This window comes from Cyrtonyx montezumae, unplaced genomic scaffold, assembly GCF_038088225.1.
Source record: "Cyrtonyx montezumae isolate F1298 unplaced genomic scaffold, pur_monq_1.0 scaffold_20, whole genome shotgun sequence".
Lineage (NCBI taxonomy): Eukaryota > Metazoa > Chordata > Aves > Galliformes > Odontophoridae > Cyrtonyx > Cyrtonyx montezumae.
The window spans coordinates 860,011-879,619 of NW_027071937.1; the positions used below are offsets into that span (position 1 = coordinate 860,011).

The 19,609-nt window shown below is 39.6% G+C and overlaps 1 protein-coding gene across 4 annotated transcripts in view; it reads right to left on the minus strand.

Moving 5' to 3' along the window:
* Positions 1 to 3,484: 3,484 nt before the first annotated feature.
* The window catches only part of SCAI (suppressor of cancer cell invasion), a 30,953-nt gene continuing 14,828 nt past the window's right edge, over positions 3,485 to 19,609 (minus strand). For 3 of the 4 annotated variants that reach the window (XM_065737300.1, XM_065737303.1, XM_065737302.1), the window contains 14 exons: positions 19,229 to 19,315; positions 18,527 to 18,625; positions 18,072 to 18,168; positions 16,629 to 16,727; positions 16,007 to 16,159; positions 15,254 to 15,355; positions 14,386 to 14,487; positions 13,846 to 13,924; positions 11,654 to 11,753; positions 11,079 to 11,160; positions 6,957 to 7,029; positions 6,121 to 6,294; positions 5,837 to 5,937; positions 3,485 to 4,768 (listed from right to left, as the gene is read on the minus strand). In XM_065737300.1, coding sequence (XP_065593372.1) covers positions 4,619 to 4,768; positions 5,837 to 5,937; positions 6,121 to 6,294; positions 6,957 to 7,029; positions 11,079 to 11,160; positions 11,654 to 11,753; positions 13,846 to 13,924; positions 14,386 to 14,487; positions 15,254 to 15,355; positions 16,007 to 16,159; positions 16,629 to 16,727; positions 18,072 to 18,168; positions 18,527 to 18,625; positions 19,229 to 19,315 — 1,498 coding nt within the window. In that variant the 3' untranslated portion in view covers positions 3,485 to 4,618. The remainder of the gene's footprint in view (positions 4,769 to 5,836; positions 5,938 to 6,120; positions 6,295 to 6,956; positions 7,030 to 11,078; positions 11,161 to 11,653; positions 11,754 to 13,845; positions 13,925 to 14,385; positions 14,488 to 15,253; positions 15,356 to 16,006; positions 16,160 to 16,628; positions 16,728 to 18,071; positions 18,169 to 18,526; positions 18,626 to 19,228; positions 19,316 to 19,609) is intronic. The other variant, XM_065737301.1, reaches the window with a different exon arrangement.

A 19,609-nucleotide genomic window follows, 5' to 3' on the forward strand; every position in this document is an offset into this window, starting at 1 on the left:
GAGCAGGGCATCTCTGCGTGCATCTGTGTACCAACAGGAATGCAGAGACACTGATATTCAGAAAGATCCCATTCAGAAATCTTAAACTAGATCCCTTTTGTCTTGGCAGAGGAATGGCTTGGAGTAAGAAAAAAAAACAATAGTTAAAAAAAAAAAAGTATTCCTCCTATTTGCAGATATCTGAAACTTCTAAGCATGTGCAATAGATTTGGTCACAGAAACAGAACTGCTCTAGAAGTCAAAGACAATAGAAAATGTCAGAGAGCCATCTCAGCAATACATAACCTCCCCTACCTTGCAGACTTCTGCCCTGCCCTCTGCACCAGTGCCCCTCACACGGGCTGACAGTGCTGCCAGGCAAAGTCACCAAGAGAATGGTGACTTTCAGTCTGCCGAGCTCCCTCAGGCACAGAAGAGCAGCAGCAGGCACAGATCAGCTGCTGACACCTAAGCAGCCACTTGGTCTGGAAAGGGCAGGACTAACTGAGGGCTCTGCTACTGCCATCATTAGTGACCTGTAATACAAACACCTACTGAAGAATCTAACATAGATAAAGCTGTCACAAAAAAAGCCTCAAGACAAAAAAAAGAAAAAAAGATCCAAAAAACAAGTTCAGACAGATTCCAAGCTTTACAGCTTTTAGGAAAAAAGCAGACTTCAGGCTTAGCATGGAGTTACAGTGTAAGGATGAAGGCAGAGCGGGGGGAGGCACTTCACAACAGCATGCCTGTGGATGAGCGATGGAGCAATAGATACTTCTGTCCTTAGAGGAGCTGCCTGACCAGAACTACTTATATTGTACCTTTTGAAGATTATTATTTGAAGTCTAATTCCCTGTCTCCATCTATTTCCTGCAGTTCTTAAAAGACATCCCTGCACATCTCCCTATGGAATAGTCTTGAGAGCTTTAATAAGTCGTATTCTGATGGATGCTGTTTTGATAAACTACCCAAACAAACAGTCCTGAAACTTCTCAAGAAAGCACTCCAGGGAGCAACTCCAGTTCGCAAAGCTCACAGAGCTAGTGCTTCATTTAGTTGTGCATGAAGGAAATGAGACATTGCATCCTAGGATTAGTTAAAAACACAGCTCTGAAGATTCATTATCCTCTCTTCCCTTCCCACTGTTATTTTGACAAGTCAAAAAGGTGAAAAAAGGCAGCAACACTAACTATGGCTAGATGTTCTGAACAGAGGGGTAGGAATAGAGGTGCCTCCTCTGAAAGTGGGATTAATTCAAATGCATTACATGCAGAGGAAATAGGGAGCTAGGCAGAAGCAGTCCAATACACAGACATCCAGTACAGTTCACATTTTCCTCTCTTAGTACATAACATACAGAATTTACCCTTGCCTGGTGATGGCAAGTCTTCTCCATTAACATGAGCAAAGGGTTAGCAAGACAAGAGGGGAGGCATTAGGCCCGAGAAGAAAGGGATCTGCTCTCTTCTCACTTAAAAATGGTTCAGTCTTCCTCTCACTTCCAGTGAGGACTGCTAAATACACAAACCAAAGTTTTCTTCAGTACATACAAGCACACATAGAGAAGGTACCTATGACCACAGCATACAGCACACAGTAGCACAACTTTAGAATGACTCAGTAAGTTCAAACAAGACAAGCTTTACTTGGAGAGAAAAATATCAGTTTTCATCTTGAAAGCAGTTGCATTGGGTCAGAAGGGAAGGGGTTGGCTCAACATCCAAGACCAGATACATCCTATCTACAGCTAGAGGAGACTGAAGGTATCAGCCTTTTTCTTTGCATGGTACACTTTTGCACTCCTCCTAACCCAACAGGAGTGAAATCTTTATCTTCGAATACCCCTGTCAGCAGGAAACCTGAACCAAAGGTCAGCAGGTAAAGAAGAGAATGAGGGACCTCCAGGAGGAATTTTTGACTTGGACAGTCAATGCTGCTCAGAAATTCAACTTCTGAACTTATTTTTAAAGCCTCACATTCTCCTCCTATATCCTAGCATCGGCAGCTTTTTTTGTATGTTTTGTAAAGACCTTCTCTTAGGGCTGCACAGTGGATTAGAAACCTGTAAGATCACAAGCGAAGAGTCCTTGCTTCAGCCCAGCTAAAAACGAAGACTGTGTCTGCCGAGGCTTTCCCATTCAGTTCACAACTTCCCACAGAAGTTCACCTGCTCACGCGAATGGAACCATCACACATCCTTGGAATTAGCATACTTTTGTCCAGATATATGGAACCAAAATGAGAATAGCTTCATCAGAGCAAACACTGAAGTAAAACAAAAGCATTTGGACTGGAAGGCAGTGAGCTTGGGAAACCGGAATCCTCCTCTCACGCAAACTGAACGCTGCCGAAGGAGGAACAGCAGGCAGGGTATCAGAAAATCCCTCTCTCTCGCTGCTGCATTAGAAGTTTTCTGCTATCTTTAGCTTCCACATAGATTCCCACATTTTAATAACCGGAGACCTCCTACCAGAAGGAAAGGCAGACCATCCACTTCACAGTTCAGAATCTATGAATCTAATCACTGTAACACACACAGGAGTACTCAGCCCCCTGGCTAACCGAGGCCTCCTGTACCTGAATTCACTTCTGAATTTTCTTCCAAGGACCAACTGCAAGTCCCTGAAAAAAAAAAATTAACACCAGCAGAAGAGCCATAACTTTTATGACAACCACAGATGATCTGGAATACTTTGGGGAATGCACCCACAATGGCGTATGTGTGTATATATAAATTTTGTATATAGACATTGTACTGTTTCATACTTTTTAATACATATACAAGTACCTATACATATATACATATTTACAATTTACACCAGCCAGTAGATGTATGCATATTGTACATATACACACAAACGCCTAGAATACACGTGCACACACACAAACACACACTCTTTAAAATAAACTCCACATCCCATGTAACAAAGTCCTGCCATATTCCAAAGAACAGCACCAGGTGGTGGGGAGCCCAACACAACAGCTTTGAGACTGCTTAAAACAAACACTACTTTTTTTTTTTTTTTTACTTTTTTTTTCACTCGGGAAATTAAAGAATGGGTGGCATCAGCTACATCCCAGACAGAGAGAACCTCCACAGCAACTTCCCACCTTTACTCCAACAATTCTTGCTGGACATACTGTGCTATCCACAGCTGAAGACTCATCAGTGCTGAACTGCTGCCCTCCACCAATCCAGCTGAGCAGATCTATACCTTGTATGACAGCACTGTGAACAGGTCTACTCTGAAAACTATGGTATTCACCAGATTTTGCATTCTTTTTCCCCCAGCACAAACAGAGACATGGCTGAGGTTCAGCGTAAAAGCACTGATCATATTCATTCTTTCACTGTCGTTACAGTACGTGGAACAGCGAAGATAAAACATTTTCATTTCCTTCCCCCTGCTCAAACCTTTACTGTCAGCAGTTGCAAGAGGTCCTCTAGCTCCGCAAAGAAGGCAGTACAGTCTAAATGAGTCAGGCAAGAGCCAGCAAGAGCCTTTGCAGAGGCCGTTGTACTCCTTCAGATCCCAAGTCTGAGGGAGACTACAGGGCTACCAAACACAACTGCAACCTCTCTGATTTTCTGTTTGTTTGTTCTGCTGGTAGCACCTACTTTGCTAAACTCATGAGAGGAGCACCAGCATCTCTCCTGGGGCACAGCTCCAGCACAGGTTGGTCTGATAAACGGGGGATAGGAAGGGTTTGTATTCAGCACTTTATGGGGCATTCGTTCAAGTCCAGTCAGGGACAAGTAACGCTGTGGAAGCCACATATTTCATCCACACAAAGAAAGGAGGACAATAACTGCTGGAAATTTAACAATATCTGACTAGAGGCTCAAAATGAAGAACATTCTCTCCTAGAAAATTATGGCAGCAACAAAAACGGCAAGATGATACTTATTACAGTGAGAGAAGGGTGCTAGCTTTCTTAGTTTTTAATTCACTAATCTGCTAACCACATATCCCATCATGCAGAGGGGAAATTGTGTCCTTGGCCAGCAGTTCAGAGTTTATAGATGACATCATTGTGTCAAATCTGTAGGGAGCATTAACTTTCTTTACAACTTCATTTCAAACCCACTGTCTCCAAATGCAACTTAATCTTTCACAGTTTTGACTACTTACTTGCCTAAGACTGAAAAAATATATTGGTTATGAAGGACTTTGTTTTATTGCTATTGTTGGTTTGCACTGTGTGGTTCCATCTTTATCATTTCAAATCCAGACTCTATGGGGATAAAATATCATTTTTTCTATCAATTTTTTTCCAATTTCTTAAAATTGTATAAAAATAAAGGATTTCCACAAATGTGGGCTAAAGGTAACCAATAATACTTTTATGCTTAGGATCAGCTGTTGGAAATGTGGTTGACAGCCACAAGACCAGAAATAAACCTCTAGCAACTCTTTAGTTTAACATTTAAAAGACATGAAAACTTCTTATAAAATTGCCCCCCCCATACAGAATGGAACAGCTAACCTAACAGCTGTTTATTATTACTTTTTAAAATAATGGTCCTAAGTTTAAAAATAAAATCAAGTACTTCCTTTTATGATTTTCACATTAGAAAACTGCACCATTCAAAATCTGTGGCCAGGGAAACCCCTTTGCAATAAGACAGTTTCTTTTAATAGTCGTCAAGAGTGTTTTCCAGGAAAACATTTCTAACATCCAGTATGGAAGCCAGCTCCAAAATGTGCTTTTGGAGGTGAGGGTTCTCCACCGTTTCATCTCTTGGCAGCTGAGGATAAGATTCTGGATAATTTCGTGTTTCCTGCTAGATGACAGTGAAAACAAAAAGAATCAGACATTTGTTTAACTTTTACAGCTTTTCAGAAGATTGCAAAAGGCCAATTTCATGTAAGAGATAACCTAATCTGTTTATCTTGCCAGAGAGAGAAGAGATTCCGTCAGAAATAAAGCCACTTCCACTTTTCCTTTTGCTATTAACTCAGAGTGGCACTACAAATGCCCATTCATCTAAAATGGTTAATCATACATTCACAAAAGCTGTGCCAAATAAAATAAAATGATAATAATGATTAATAAGAAACAATACTCGACCTGTACTTACCCAATAGGCTGGAGTTTATTTCTTGAAATTGTAGACATTTAAGCATCTCCGCTGGGAGATTCATCTCATTCTAAAACAAAGCCTAACACACTGGGGACTAATCTATCCCCCTTCACAGATGACCTATTTTTCTCTGATATCCAGGAAGCCTATAAGCTAAACGAGGTTTGGAAAGCTAATAGATATCTGTAGTTATATGAAATGAATACTGCACACTTCCTGGGTTTTGATTTCTTTTGTTTTCTGCAATGTCTAAAAATAGAGCAGGCATTTGATATGCCAACAGACAGAAATATAGAATGGTGTAGAACCAGGGGCAGGATTTCATTGTCGGTATGGTATTAACCAGCAGGGAGGGAAAATACAATCTTCCTGCTTAGTTTGCTTGTTTAAACTTCAAACATCTTTCAAACTCCAATCCACGTTAGGATACATTCCAGCAATGAAGCTCCACTCCTCCCTACTTCCCTCTTCTATTCTTGTTCTACGCTTTTTTAGTCGTGTACAAATAATAATCTTGCACTATTAAAATGAGTTTTTTCTACCAAACAAAGCTGTTTAGAGTGAATAAGAAGAATGAAGCAAGACAAAGGCCTCATGTCTTTGGAGGGGTACAAAGACACAAATTCAATACAAGCTAAAGGCATTAGCACAAGAGTATCAGCTGTCTTTCTGAAGTCACAGCGATATGTTTAGCCGTTAGACCCTTCCATCCTGCAGTACTATATGCATTCAGCTGTGGTTCTCACAAAGGGACAGATATCTGCATACCCGGAAAATTTTGTGCATCCTCATAGTAGCTGAACAGAAGATAAATCTTGTTAGAAGCAAACGAAGAAATTCGTCCCCAAAAAATTGAAGAAAGGATTGATCTATAAAAAAAGGCAACAAACAGAATCAATTCAGAAAGGCTTTAAAAATAAGACCTGGGGAAAGCCACAAATACTTGTGCTTCCCCCCTTATTGGCTCTTCTGTCCCTTGGAAAGGCTGAGCAAGAAAAAACAGCATCTCCTGAAGCACTGTGAGTCTCTGCTGTAAGTCTGTAGGCACATACCTATGGAGCGGGAGTGGGTCAGCAGCTGCGCGATGTCTCGATTGATTTTTCTAAGGTAATCTTGGCACTTCTCCCACAGTCCTCTGCGCATGCTTGATAATCCAGAGACAAATAGGAATGCCATTAAAGGATTGTTCAGAAAGAGTGTGAAGAGGCTACCCCGCTGAGACTGATCTAAAAATCAATAGACAAAAAGATTCATTTGGCACATGAAACAGAAAAGCTGTCTTTGCCACAGAATTAAGTTGTTCGGCCACTAAATTCTCTAACAGCAGAGTTTGTTAGTTACATATACTTTTGTAGCCTATCTGTTCAAACTAATGCACATAAGCACAGTGCAGAGACTTCTTAGCAGACCTTAACTGAGCTCCAGTGCCAGTCCAGTAGCACACCCTCACAAGACAGCAAGACATTCCTGACTGACCAGTGAGTGACACAAGCATCTCCTACTTGATCAAGAATTCAGCTCTATTTTTCAAAGTCTCTGTTTAAACTGGATTAATTATTACAACGCTTACTTTCTACTTAAGTTTCATCTATATAGAAGGACTAGTTCTGAAACTAATGAGAAGTGTCCACTACTACATTTACTCATGATGCTTGCCTAACACTTCTCCTGCTATGGACCCATCTTCTCCTAGGGTTACTCTCCAAATCAGAACCAGATCAGAGAATATTTTACTCTAGATCTGGCATTTAAAAGCTGATACCTTAAACACATTCTGCTGACCTTTGGGTACTAATAAAACTACCCCAAGTCCTAATGATAGCAGCAATAATAAATAAAAATAATTAGAATCCCAACACTGGGCTAGCAAATGCCATACTATACATACCTTGTAATGCTTTTGGATATGCTGTTGGAGAAAGCAAGCACACCAATGGTTGTCCAAATAAGTTTGTGAAATTCTGTAACAGATAAAAATTTTGAAGTATTGATTGTCACTCTGCCTGCTTTCGAATGTTCAACAGGTTCAGGGTACAAAGAAAATTCATGACAGAGAACACATTACTGTCACACAGTTAAGACTGGCTGTAAAACTGACAAACTGACTACCCAGCTCACAGCACAGAGGGATATAACCCATTACATTTTTAAGGCTGCTTCATCCTCTCATTTCACTGTCACCGATAGCAAACACTAATTTCATGGAAATATGGCTTTCAGTAGCAGGCAAAACAGACTAATAAACAAACAAGAAGGATGTCCTGCAATAGAAATGAAAGCCAACAGCATTAAGGTTAAAAAAGATCTAGTGTTGTTCCTCAGTACCAACGGAGTTAACCCATCAAAGTGCTTTCTTTATGCTTTACTTTCTAGCAGGAGAACTAAGCTTGATGAAACAGAGGAGCCCAATGGAGAAAAGTTTTAAAATCTGTTCACTTTAAAACAAGTAGGTCATAACCCTAACATCTGCTATATTGAAGGCACATTGTAGAATACCCATTTAATTGACTTTCTACCAGCATCTTAAGGATTGCACAAGCGTCCTGTGGCAAACAAATTCCTCCAGAAGCCTTAGAAGTCTTTGCCTTGTTTCACTACCATTTACCTGGTAATAATCTTATTATTATCTAACAGATATACTAATGGGTAATAATGATTATCATAAAAGAAACCCACAACGAACTTCCCCACATTACCTGTCATCTCCCTTGTCAACAACAGCTTTCTTAAAACTGCATGCTTGCAAAGCCAGAGAAAACATAAATGATCATGTCTACATTCTTCCCTATGCACCCAATGCTTGAGCAAAACACACACTTCTGCAGATTATACACTTAAAATTGGCAGGTTCTAAACGTCAGGTGTAAATCACCAGAAGTATTTGCTTGTACAGCATCATCAAAAAGTCCATTTTTTAATTCTTTCTGGTTTCTGCATAATTCACTTGTAATATTCCTTTCCAGGCACTGTATTGCAATTAAATTAGTTCCACGTAATTTCATCCAAGTCTGCTAAAGATAACAATCCAGTCCAAAGAAAATAAAATACTACCTGTATCCGACAGAGTGCTCACTAGTCCTAAAAACCCCATTCCTTCAACAAGATCCTGAAGATTTATAATGCCAGATAATAAGGTTCAGTTTACGGTGATGAAACAAAGACTACCATCATGAAGGCAGTATCTGCAGCCAGCTCAGTGTTTAGTAATACTGAATGATAAATAAACATTCAAAAATTCAGGAGCCACTAGACATTGCCAGTTTGAATGAACAAGTACATTCACACATTCTCAAGTAATGTGTGCTTAGTATTCATGAGCAGATTCACATGTTGAATTCAATTTTCTGTCACCAGTTAGAGGCCAAAGCAGATTTCTCACATGTTCCCTCAGTGAAATAAATATCACTATTAAACATTGCCTGCAGCTATAAAGCAAAGCCATGGGTCAGTCACATATCTCAGGAAGGGCATATTCCTTGGCAGCACCTGTGAACGTTCTGGATTCTAAATGTCCCAGGTGGTTAGGTCAATACAACTACTAAGTCCTACAACAGGAGAAACTACCCAGTTTACCCTAAAGTACAACTCCTTGGAAGATGGCTGCTTCTGCCAGCTGCTACATCTAAATTATGGACCCAGGAGTATGAGAGTCTCAAGATGCCAGGCACTTGTCTCTGCCCTTTCCCAGACACAGCTGCCAAACACAGCCCAAGTGAACACCAGGGTTCACTCTCTACCACCTTAGCTCCTGAATGACAGGAATGACAGGGAAGGGCCATGTGCAAGCACACAACAAAGGAAAAGGAGCAGAGTACAGCCATGACTTAGGAGAGGACCACATGGTGCACCACAATAAACAGCCCTGCAGAGTGGATGCTGACAGCACTTCTAGATAAGGAAATGCCTTTCACTGCACAGACAACTCCAAAAAGAGCAAACCACATTTCTGGTTCAAAATTGGCTTTTTTTTTTAACTTCAGTATTCAAGTTTCCCAACAGAAGCACATTTCACATCTCATAAACATTTCTTTCCAAAAAAGAACTACCCATCATCTCCAAAAGAGGTCATTTCACACTAAGCTTTACTGAACTGAGGATTACATCACATCACTGACTCAGGCCTTGCACTCTTACTGGCTGGAAAAGTACTCTTTAAGACTCTGCGTTTGACTGTAATCGTACGCAACCACAGCTACATGAAAATATTGATTTTAAATCATTATTTCCTCCACATATACAGTGGTAACCTTCAAGACCACAACCAACTGTATTCCTGTTAAGGTTTAAAATAAATAAAAGCTTCTAGTGGACACGCTTGATTTGCAGTTATCTTCCACTTTCAGCTAAATATACAGGGAGTAAGCTGTTCAAGTAAGTACTGCTTATCCGATGGACATACTTTCAGCCATCACTATTTAAACCTTCAAGAAAGGTAGTAAAGATGAGAACGTGCACAGGATCAGAGCAGGTTTTAGAAGAGGAAGTGTGAGCAGTTGCTGTAACTGCTGGTGTTGCTAGCAGTGACATTTAAATGTCAGGACAGCTGCTGTCCTATCAGGAAAGATTAGAGCAACCACGTAGAAAAAAAGTCAGTACACTGACTTCAACTTCTCACAAAACCGCACAGAACTCTTTGTATCAGGGCTTAACTCTACAAAGCACTGTGTAACACACCCAGGAGATACCTGCAGGACAACACTGTTAATATATTCTGGCTACATGAAACCAAGCATGTAAGCACATGCAGAACAACAGACAGTAATTGACAAGGGCGAGGAAATACTGTGAGAATTCTGTCACTGACATTCAGTTGAAAACAAAAAGAACTATATAGGAATCAGTGTCAAGAAAGAGCAGAGGAAAATGAATCTCTACCAAATTCTCTTCTCAGAAAGACAAGTAAAGCACGATAATTGCATTTCTCTCCCTTTAAATGGAGAATGGATTTAATAAAAAGCAGATTTTTGCTGCAAGCTAGCGTAGTGCAGTTAAACACAGCAGTGGTTAAAAAGCCCTCTGAAATGCATTACAATACTACAAACAAAACTCAACAGAGAGGCCAGATCATTTTAAACACTGTTAGGTAAGAATTACGTGGCTCAGTACAGAACAATTCTGAATCACATTGATTTAGTCACTCTTTTGCCAACACAAGCCTTTAAAACAAAGTATGCAGACTGTGGATACTGAACAAAGAACGAGTCCATCCGGCCACTAGACGTCCCTATTCCTCCTCAGAAATGCAGCTGCGAATGTTCACTTTTCCCACTGAAAATAACAGAGCTATAAAAAGCAAGACATAAGGAAGTGGCACTTTCCCCAGATATAGCACATTCATAATATCTAATTCATGAGTGAAATAAGTGTCATAATGTTCTCCAGATGCAATAGGCAACTGAGATTGAAAATGCCTGCTTCTTTACTACCCAAAATGCAGATTCCCAAATATGATTTGGTATGGAGTAAGTGTACTTTAAGTTGATAGCACCCAGAAGGACACTCATTGTCCAAGCATATACCACTCTACAGTAATACTGGATGCTAATTTGAGTCTTGTTATTTCCTTGGTTGAGATACTTTACAGACACAGACACCCCATGTTTTAAAAGATCGGTCTCAATGCTTTGATTTGTTTCTGGTGGTTAAAGGCAACTGAGTGCTGGATGACTGGAAAAAGAAAAAGCAGATTAGTTAGTGCCCTCCCCCATGCACACACACACCAAGATTTGTCTTTGGTATATAACAAAAATAAACCTCCCACCAGAGATCTTGGAAATCTTGAACTTTTATTCCCTCCGGGAGGATTTAATACTTTCCAATGAGCGGCTGTTCATGTGCTTCTCCTTCTTGTTCCTATTCATAGGATCAGATCCTGACTAGCATGCACAACCTCAAAAGAAAAGAAAGACTGAATACAAAGTGTTTAAAAAAATATCCTCTTAATAGTGTAAGCTAACTAGGGGTTGACACTGTATCCTATCACGTAAATAGCTGTCTACAAGAGCCTTACCTTATAGGCCACACTGTTCGAAGAATCCACAATGATAAAAAGCGGCTTTCTTGTGAAAGGGTACAGATCCCCAGGGTGAAGGCTGAAAAGAAAGATGCTTCATAGAGCACTAGAATTGCTACGGAGCTGTGACAGGGCACAAGTTTCTCAAACACACAGCTGCTCATGTCCAGATAAAAATTCAGCAGATCCCTCTTGCCTCAGTCTTTAGATTCACCCTGAGAAACTATCTCCAAAACTAATCTGGTATGCTCTGTAACATGGATTACTTATTATTAACTATTGTTAGTTCTTTCCTAACAAGACACGTAGAGAGTTTTGTCTTCTTGAAAACTTATCATCCACTAACTTGAAGCTTTCCAATAATAAAGAATTTATTTTAAGTCACAGAAATGCTTCTCATGCTTAAATCATCATTTAGAACCACACAGTCATTTACAATTGCTGAAGGTCCAGCCAATCTACATTTACAATGCCTTGCAATGATCAGTTTGAACTCAAGAGGCTCCGATGCATTTTCATGTATTAAAGACAAGTTATTCTGAGTTTGCAGTTGTCACACTCATGAAACTTACCAGTGCATCTCCTTGTAAGATTGGTTTCGCTTGTGGATAGCATCTCCATTTATAACATCCCGGTTACTATTTGTCAGAACACCACCAAAATCATATGGACCTACAGACAGCAAAAAGAAATCTGAAATTAACAGCGGTAATTAAGCTCTGCTACGAACTAAATGAACGTAGGAAAAGGAGGAAGCAACCAAAAATCCCAGGAAACAAAGTGAATCTGAACTACTATAGTTGTAGGGAGAAAAAGGAGGAATGCAGAGCCTTGACTGGCTACATACTCAATGTAACTCACATTTAGTAGTTCAGCCATCCGTCAAAATAGAAGAAAAATGCAACACCATATTTTCTAATTTATTTGTTCACTATTTACCCACAAATAAAGCACAAAAAATCCAAATATCAGCTCTCACTAGAGAGCAAAAGATTAAAACTCATTTCATACAGAAAAATCAATACCTTTGATAAATGTCTGTGTAAGCTAGCATATATTCTGTAACCAGAATCTCACCAAAAACTAATGCTAAATCAATCAAAACCCCTTTAGCCTCTCAGAAATGACAAAATATCTGCAGTAAGGGCACTGCAAAGGGGAGAAGAAAAAGTTCAGAGAATAAATATGCTTTCAGTACTCCTAGTACTGAACGTTGCTGCAGACTGGAAATCTGTTTAAAAAGATTTATTTTTAACACTTCAAATACAGAATTCACAGTCTTTAAATGCACACAGCCTGGACACATGCTTCTAAGAATCCTAAAGAAAGATTCTGCTAAGTTTGTACAATGGAGCCACCTGCCTATCTGTTTGATTGAGAGCAAAAATGGAAGGAATGACTGAAAAATATAAATTCCCACATAAAAAAAACAATGCGCTAGGGATCCAAAGAAATATTTCTGCCATTGATATGGGTATGAAGCATCACTAACTTCAGCTGAAGGCAGTATTAGGGTTTCCTAATACTGTTATACCTTTGCAAAGTTGGTTGGCTCATATTTGGCCAACTGCAAGTTTGTCAGTATTGGCTACATATTTCCATTTCAAAGGAAGTTTAGGGGCAACAAAATTAGGAACAGAACATACATTAATTTTAGCACTGTTAGGAATGCCTCACATGTGACCTGTCAAACAAATGGCTTACAGGCAATCGACACCGCAACTTGCAGCTGCTCTCTCTTTTAATAAGGTAGAATTTTTTGGTCCATGCAGACTACATCACCTTATTAAAAGAATGCCGTTGTAATGAGATCTGTTTCACAAAAATTGAAGTCTGACTACGCAGCTCTTCAGGAAACAGAGCTCTGATGGCTCAGTGGTAAGGCACTAAGCTGAAATAATACATGCTGTGAAGTGAACATAAAACAAGCTGTATAGAACAGCTAAGCTACAACCCACCAACAACTCATAGCACAAAGTAAAATGTTAAAAGCATTTAAAAAAAAAATCACTGCCACAGTCAAAAGTTGACAGGGATTTTTTTTGCCTTTAACATTTTCAGAGATCTATAGATCATGCATGGGAATGGACAAGGCATGCATCTTATAAAGGAATGCAAGTCTCAATCAGATGAGGTGTTTACAACATTTAGGATGTTAAAAACATTTTTTTCCTTAAATTATAAAAATATAAGTGGATCTTTTGACTGTGTTTGCTTCAGAGAACCAGTTTTCAGCTTTCACATTGCAGCTGCATCCAAATATTCTGCTAAATTGCAAAGAACAGGAGGATGAGGTGAGGGGAATAGTCAAAAAATCATGAGAAGGGCTTGAATTGTCACATTAACAAGTACACAAATAGAACCGTCCGTGCAGACACTTCAGTCCTTTTAGCACCCATCTCCTGAGCATACATTCTCACAGTACTAGAGATCTGAAAGAATCACAAAGTGCCAGTTAGCCATTTTATTACGTTTGCACGGATGCACCAATTGAGCCATGTAGTCTTCAAAATTGGTAAAGCTTTTAATACTTCAGATACATCAAAAACTGGTTATGTCCTTTAAAAAGGTCCCAGATCAATGCTAATTAAAACACAGGGAATTATCTACTGCTTCTGCAAAGAAAAGACTATCTAAGTAAACAGTAGAATAAAATTGACTTGTCTTTTAACAGGAGCTTTGTGACATCTTTCTTGGTCACTTGTCCTGGAACACAAAGAGAATTCAAGCCCTGTTCATGACAGGGAGCATTCCTTTATTGTACCTTCACTATCCGAACGACCTGATGGGAACACGCCCGTGGCAGACAAGTAAATCAGCAGCACACTGTTTGCAGGCAGCTCCTGAAATTCAAATACAGACAAGAGTGGCAAGGGAAGAAATGCATAATATTCTATCACTATCTTAATAAAAACTTTATCATTAAAATCAGTTCAAACAGCTGTTTAAAAAAAATAAAAAAAAAACTGTTTAAGATCTGTTACTACCAATCCAGATCCGAGGCCTTCCGGGATATGGAAACCCCAAGCTGTCAAGATGCATGTGAGCTAACTCCCAAACAATTCACGTTCTGAGCAGAATTTTTTTATTTCCAAATACACCAGCATGTGTAACTCCTGTCTCCTCCCACAATCCTTCAAAATTCCCAGCTGAACAAAAGCAACACATCCAGGTTCCCACACAGACTGGTAAAATAAATCTCTTTTCATCCTCTCTAAGGACAGTGCACATGACAAAGCAGATACTTTTAAATTCTGCAGAAGGCTGAGCATGTGGGCAGCTAAAATTCACTGAATTCACAAACCTTAAATGATGCTGCTAAAAATGTGTATAGCTGGCTAAAAGTTGGTTTATAAAGTAGGTATTTATGAGGGTTTTCCCTCCGGGCTGGTTTCTCCGTTGACTCCTATTGAAAAATAAATGAATAAATAAAAAACAACTTTATATTTACAAAGCACCTTCATTACCCTCTACATTTCTGCTTATTACAATGTTTATTTTCAACAAATTTCCCACATAAATGGTCTGCCCACGTAGCATTTCCTACACAGTAAGTTATGACGTGAAGTATTTCCACAAGAACTTTACATTACCTCTCACTCTAATTTGTTATCTAAAGCATTCCCCCTAAAGCACAATCCATGAAAACAATGGAAAAAAAAAGTTCCATGCCTCAAATAAATTAGAATCTTTTTCTATTTCTTTTTTACCCACAGATAAAAGTATTTGTTGTGCTTTCTCAGAAAGGAATATTTAACTTCCATTTGAATTAGCAAGATGATGAACTTATGTGGCTACATGACTGCTAGAGAGAAAGCAAAGAAATGGATGAGCGTACACAGACAAGGACAGAAACCCCTTCAGAAGTACTCAGGCTACACCACTGAAAACCATTTGTGAAATTATGCCCAACCGTTTATTTCTAATAATTTACCCACTACTGAAGTTTTCCCCCAAGAAAACAAAAACAAAGGAAACATTACTTGGATCAATCTCCACAGATTTGAGCTACCGTTCACTAACTTGTGGTAAGAGCTACATCACACCTCCTAACTGGCCCTGCACCGTGACAGTACAGAAAGACAGTAACACTGTTTTCTTTACTTCTTCCCCTCTGCCTCTCCCAGTCTGTTAAGATCTGTTGCCAAGTTTGTCATTGAAACAAAACTCACCTGCATTCCAGGTTTGTTCATCTGTGAAGCTAAATTCATTGGTTCCCTTTCAAGTGCTTGTAGCATTCGGAACATGTCTATTGTCAATTCACTGAACTTCACCTGCAAAAAGAGTAAAACTGTTTAATTTGTATCTGGCACAGCAAACAGTCTGTTCTTTGGAATTATCCAAGAGTCTCAGCTGTACCCCACACACAATTTTCTGTCAATATCATCTCTGAATCTCAACAGACCTGTGAATGACTTAGAGGAGCTCACACTGGATAAAGTCTGTTTACCACAGCACATTCACAAACTAAATTTGTCTGAGTTGTTTACAAATCATGAGATGGAATCCCCTATGTACTCTGTATTTAGACAAAATCTGGAAGATATTCAAACTCTAGTTTAGATCCAACTCCAATGTTTACTTGAAAAAAGAGTTCAGAGAGAAATCACGAAGTTTGCACAATTTCACTATCATCGTCACCTGAAAAACAAGACCTTGAATACCTTCTGAAAATCCCTTCCTATTGCAAGTTGGAAAAAGCTGGAGAATCCCAGATGAAAGCCTGAGTCAAGGTTTTTCTAGACATTCCATCGAGACCCCTCAAGCATAAGCACTGCTAAGAACAATCTCTTATATGAAAAATCAATCGTTTCTAGCCTCTACTGCAATATTCTAAATATTCTGTCGCACAATTATGAGATACCACTGAGAGGGAGAGAATTGGAGCTCTAACAATACAACTTTAAGAACTCACAATCTTTTACCTGGTTATTGCAGTTCCCAATAATCAGTGCATCTGCAAGAGCAAGCTGCCCCACTATCATTCCCTGCTCCAGCAATGGAGCTCCAGTTTCAGAAAGCCTGTTGGAGGTGATCACAATGGTGTTGTCGTCATTTAAAACCATTACAGGGTCTGCCTAAAAAGATAACCAGAATAAATCAGGAATTCGACAGAACACACAGGTTTGCATTCAGCATCTTCTCACTTACAAACTATTCAAAATTGAGGCAGATTTTAAAAATTAATTTGCCATGTTTGTATGAAAGGCACAAGGGAAAGGTACTCCAACAATCAAAGCACACCCTAAACACAAACAAAACATGAGCAAATAGGGCTGGCTTCCACAGCAGCAGAAATAAAAAGGAGACCAAACAGATCTCGGCTTCACGATTCTGTCTTCACTACATTGTATGACCAGGTCTGACTCTTTAGGTACCTGACAGCTGTCACTGCTACACTACCATAAGCACATTTCAATGACTGAATTGGGCAGCAACACGGCCCCTCCACATGGCACAGCTGCTTAGCATAGAGGTGGTGACACAGGAACACTTTGGTGAAAAATTTACCTCAAACTGACAATTAGAAAGAAACAGTATTCTCACCTCAATAAAAGCTGCCACTTCCTGAAGAACCAGGTTCCACTCCACCTGATCTTCAGTATTAAAACGATGAGTGTAGTCTTCAATCTCATCTGAAAGCTCCTAATATAAAAAGTTCAGATACTCAGTTACTTCCTAAACTGAAAGCTTAACAGTCAGTCACTAACTTAACAATGTGGTTAGCTGTGCAGGCCTTTAAGAATGGAAAAAGTCACTTTACTCAAGAACATATGCAGTACACTTATGACTAACGTGCCAGCCAAAACATGCTCCTTCAGCAGACAAGATGGCAATACTGCATTGGGTTTTGGCAATGCAAATAATCTTTTCAGCAGGTTCTGGTGTGCAGAATGTCTGAAGTGTAACTATCACATTCACATACAGCTATGTTGCTTGTTATTCCCTTAAACTATGGACAACAAAACTTTAAATACATTAAGGAAGTGAATGGTGTGGCTTTTTAATTGCTACTGCTAATTCAAGTGAGCTTAGATAAAAAGACAGTAATGCAACTTACACAAAACTGTCAAAAACAGAAGCTGCTTGCAGCAAGGTTGTTAGAGGGGTTTGGGAAGCATATACTGTTAGGAGAAACACACTGTTCCTTTGGTGCAGTTAAAGGTAGCTCCCAGTCTCAGCTGTAACTACTGAGATATTTTACTTGGTGTTCAAATAATGCTATCAAATTATTCAAACACTAAGTGTCACTAAATCCCCGATTCACAGGAGATATTCATTGTGTCGAATGTCAGATATCATATAAAGGCCAGCATTGGTCAGTACAAAGACCTGACTTCACAAATATTCAACACTTTGCTCCCATGACAGTGGCATATGCAGATCCAGCCTCCCTAATTTCATAGTAATATTTATATCCTTTAGCAAGGCTTCATTTTGATGGGTCTTTGGGAGGTGCAAAATATATTCAGGATCTGTCCTAGACACAGGACAAAGTGATGGCAGTTTGGAAGGGAAGAAAAATAAGCTCAACATCAAACTTGGAGACATGGGCTTTCACAGCAATGAAGTGCCATGAAGACACCCTGGGGGAGATTTCACCAAAGTCTTAAATCAAGTACAGGAATGAAGAGATGTTCAGAGTTACTGAATGATTCCAACACTTTCCAATCAATAACATGCATCTCACAGTTTATTCCCAACAAACTACATTAATTCATACATTTTTTTCCTTGAACCAAATGTTCACGTCATACTGATATCTTTCCATAGCTCTATCCATAATATCATTTCCTTCTGTGGTATCCAACAGCACGATCAAAATAAATTAAAAAGAAAAGCTACATAGCAGGAGTATCAAATATCATAGATCTAATGAGTGATGTTTCAGGTTAAATAGACGATGTTATGGAGCTCCTAATTAGGAGAAAAGCCCTGAAAAACCAGCAGACTCTCACTCTTAGCAGCTTTATCCTCATTTTAACATACCTTTACAAGGTCCTTTACAACATCCATTTTGTTGAGCAAGAGACAAACCACTATAAACCTTGCATAGTAACGCAGCTTCTTAACCACTAATTCAGGCCTAAACACAACAACAAAAACACCATTGTCAAATCTGAGATTAGAATACAACACAGGCAGGCAATGCATACAATGCAGCATACTAGGTCCCAGCACCAGCACTGAGCAGGACTCAAGATGTCAAAAATTTGGGGCTAATAACTCTCCAGCCAGGGCCACATGAGAATATTCCTCCAGTCTTCTTGTAAAGCTCTTATTTACTAAGGTATTTAATTGTGGCAAAAGGGTTAAAAGAAACTTCCTCCAATAACACTGACTTCATCTCAGTCGTGATCCTACGTTTTATAATTACTTGCTACTTACATAAAATTATTCTGGTCTTGGGAAGGAAAAAAAGGAGGGCACCCATGCAGATATACCTGTCTTCTTTGTTAACCTGGGAGTAGTACGACCTCTGCCTGATTGCCGAATAGAAGGAGAAAGCTTCATTGAGATAGCTGGTTTCAGAAGTGCGCAAACTGTAGAGAAAGAATCAGATTAGTTCAGCGCTTCAGGTGCAACCCCATGCCAAACCCTCCCATCCTGCCCCCTTAACCGTTCTGTGCATCAATGGCAAAACTCCCTCCTCAAGTAACTTTTTATGTAAGCCAGACTCTCATTCTTATTGTATGCTGGGAAGACAGATTTCAGAGCTTGGATTCAATCTCATAAACATAAAATCTGCCCATCTTGTGCCCAGAGGAAAAGGTGACAGGTTAAATGAAGAAAAAGAAATTTCAATTCAAGAAATTTAAAGGAACATTAAGCTCCCAAACTTGCACATCACACTTTTGCACAAGAGTCACATGCAGCACACAAGGAGGACACTTAGAGACACTTTGGAGGTGGGAGGTAAGTCCTTAGGCAGTATTGATGTCACTCTAGGAATATCACAGCAGGCTCACAGGTGCCTTTCTCTGAGCACCCCCATGCAGCCCCATGTGCCTTCTCATTCAGAGCTCACGACTCATCTGACATCCATCTCTACCTCAGCATGCCCCTGACTGAGCATCCAGATAAAGATTGTGGAACTGCCACTAACACTGCATTTCCCTGCTGAATCCTTTTCTGTGCTTACTTACTAATAATGGTAATAGAGCTGCCCAATCTTGGAAGCAATTTCCCCAATTTGCCACCGCTTCAACCCATACCGATTGTCCAATACTTGTCTATTTCGCAAGAGAGAAAAGAAAGATTAAAAGGCATTCCAGAATTTCTCAGATCATCACACCAGACAAGACAAAGAGCCACTGTAGGGCCAAATTCAGCTTTTGTTACTGGTGTGGCATTCCCAATAGCAGCTCCTCACAGTCCCAATAGCATTGCATATGCACACCAGGAACATCACCATTTATGCTGCAAAAACTTGTGAGAGCTAAACGTAGGTATGTTGCAAGAAATACACAAAACAAAAAGGTCACCACATCCCAGGAGAACACTCAACTACACAGCCAAGATGAGGT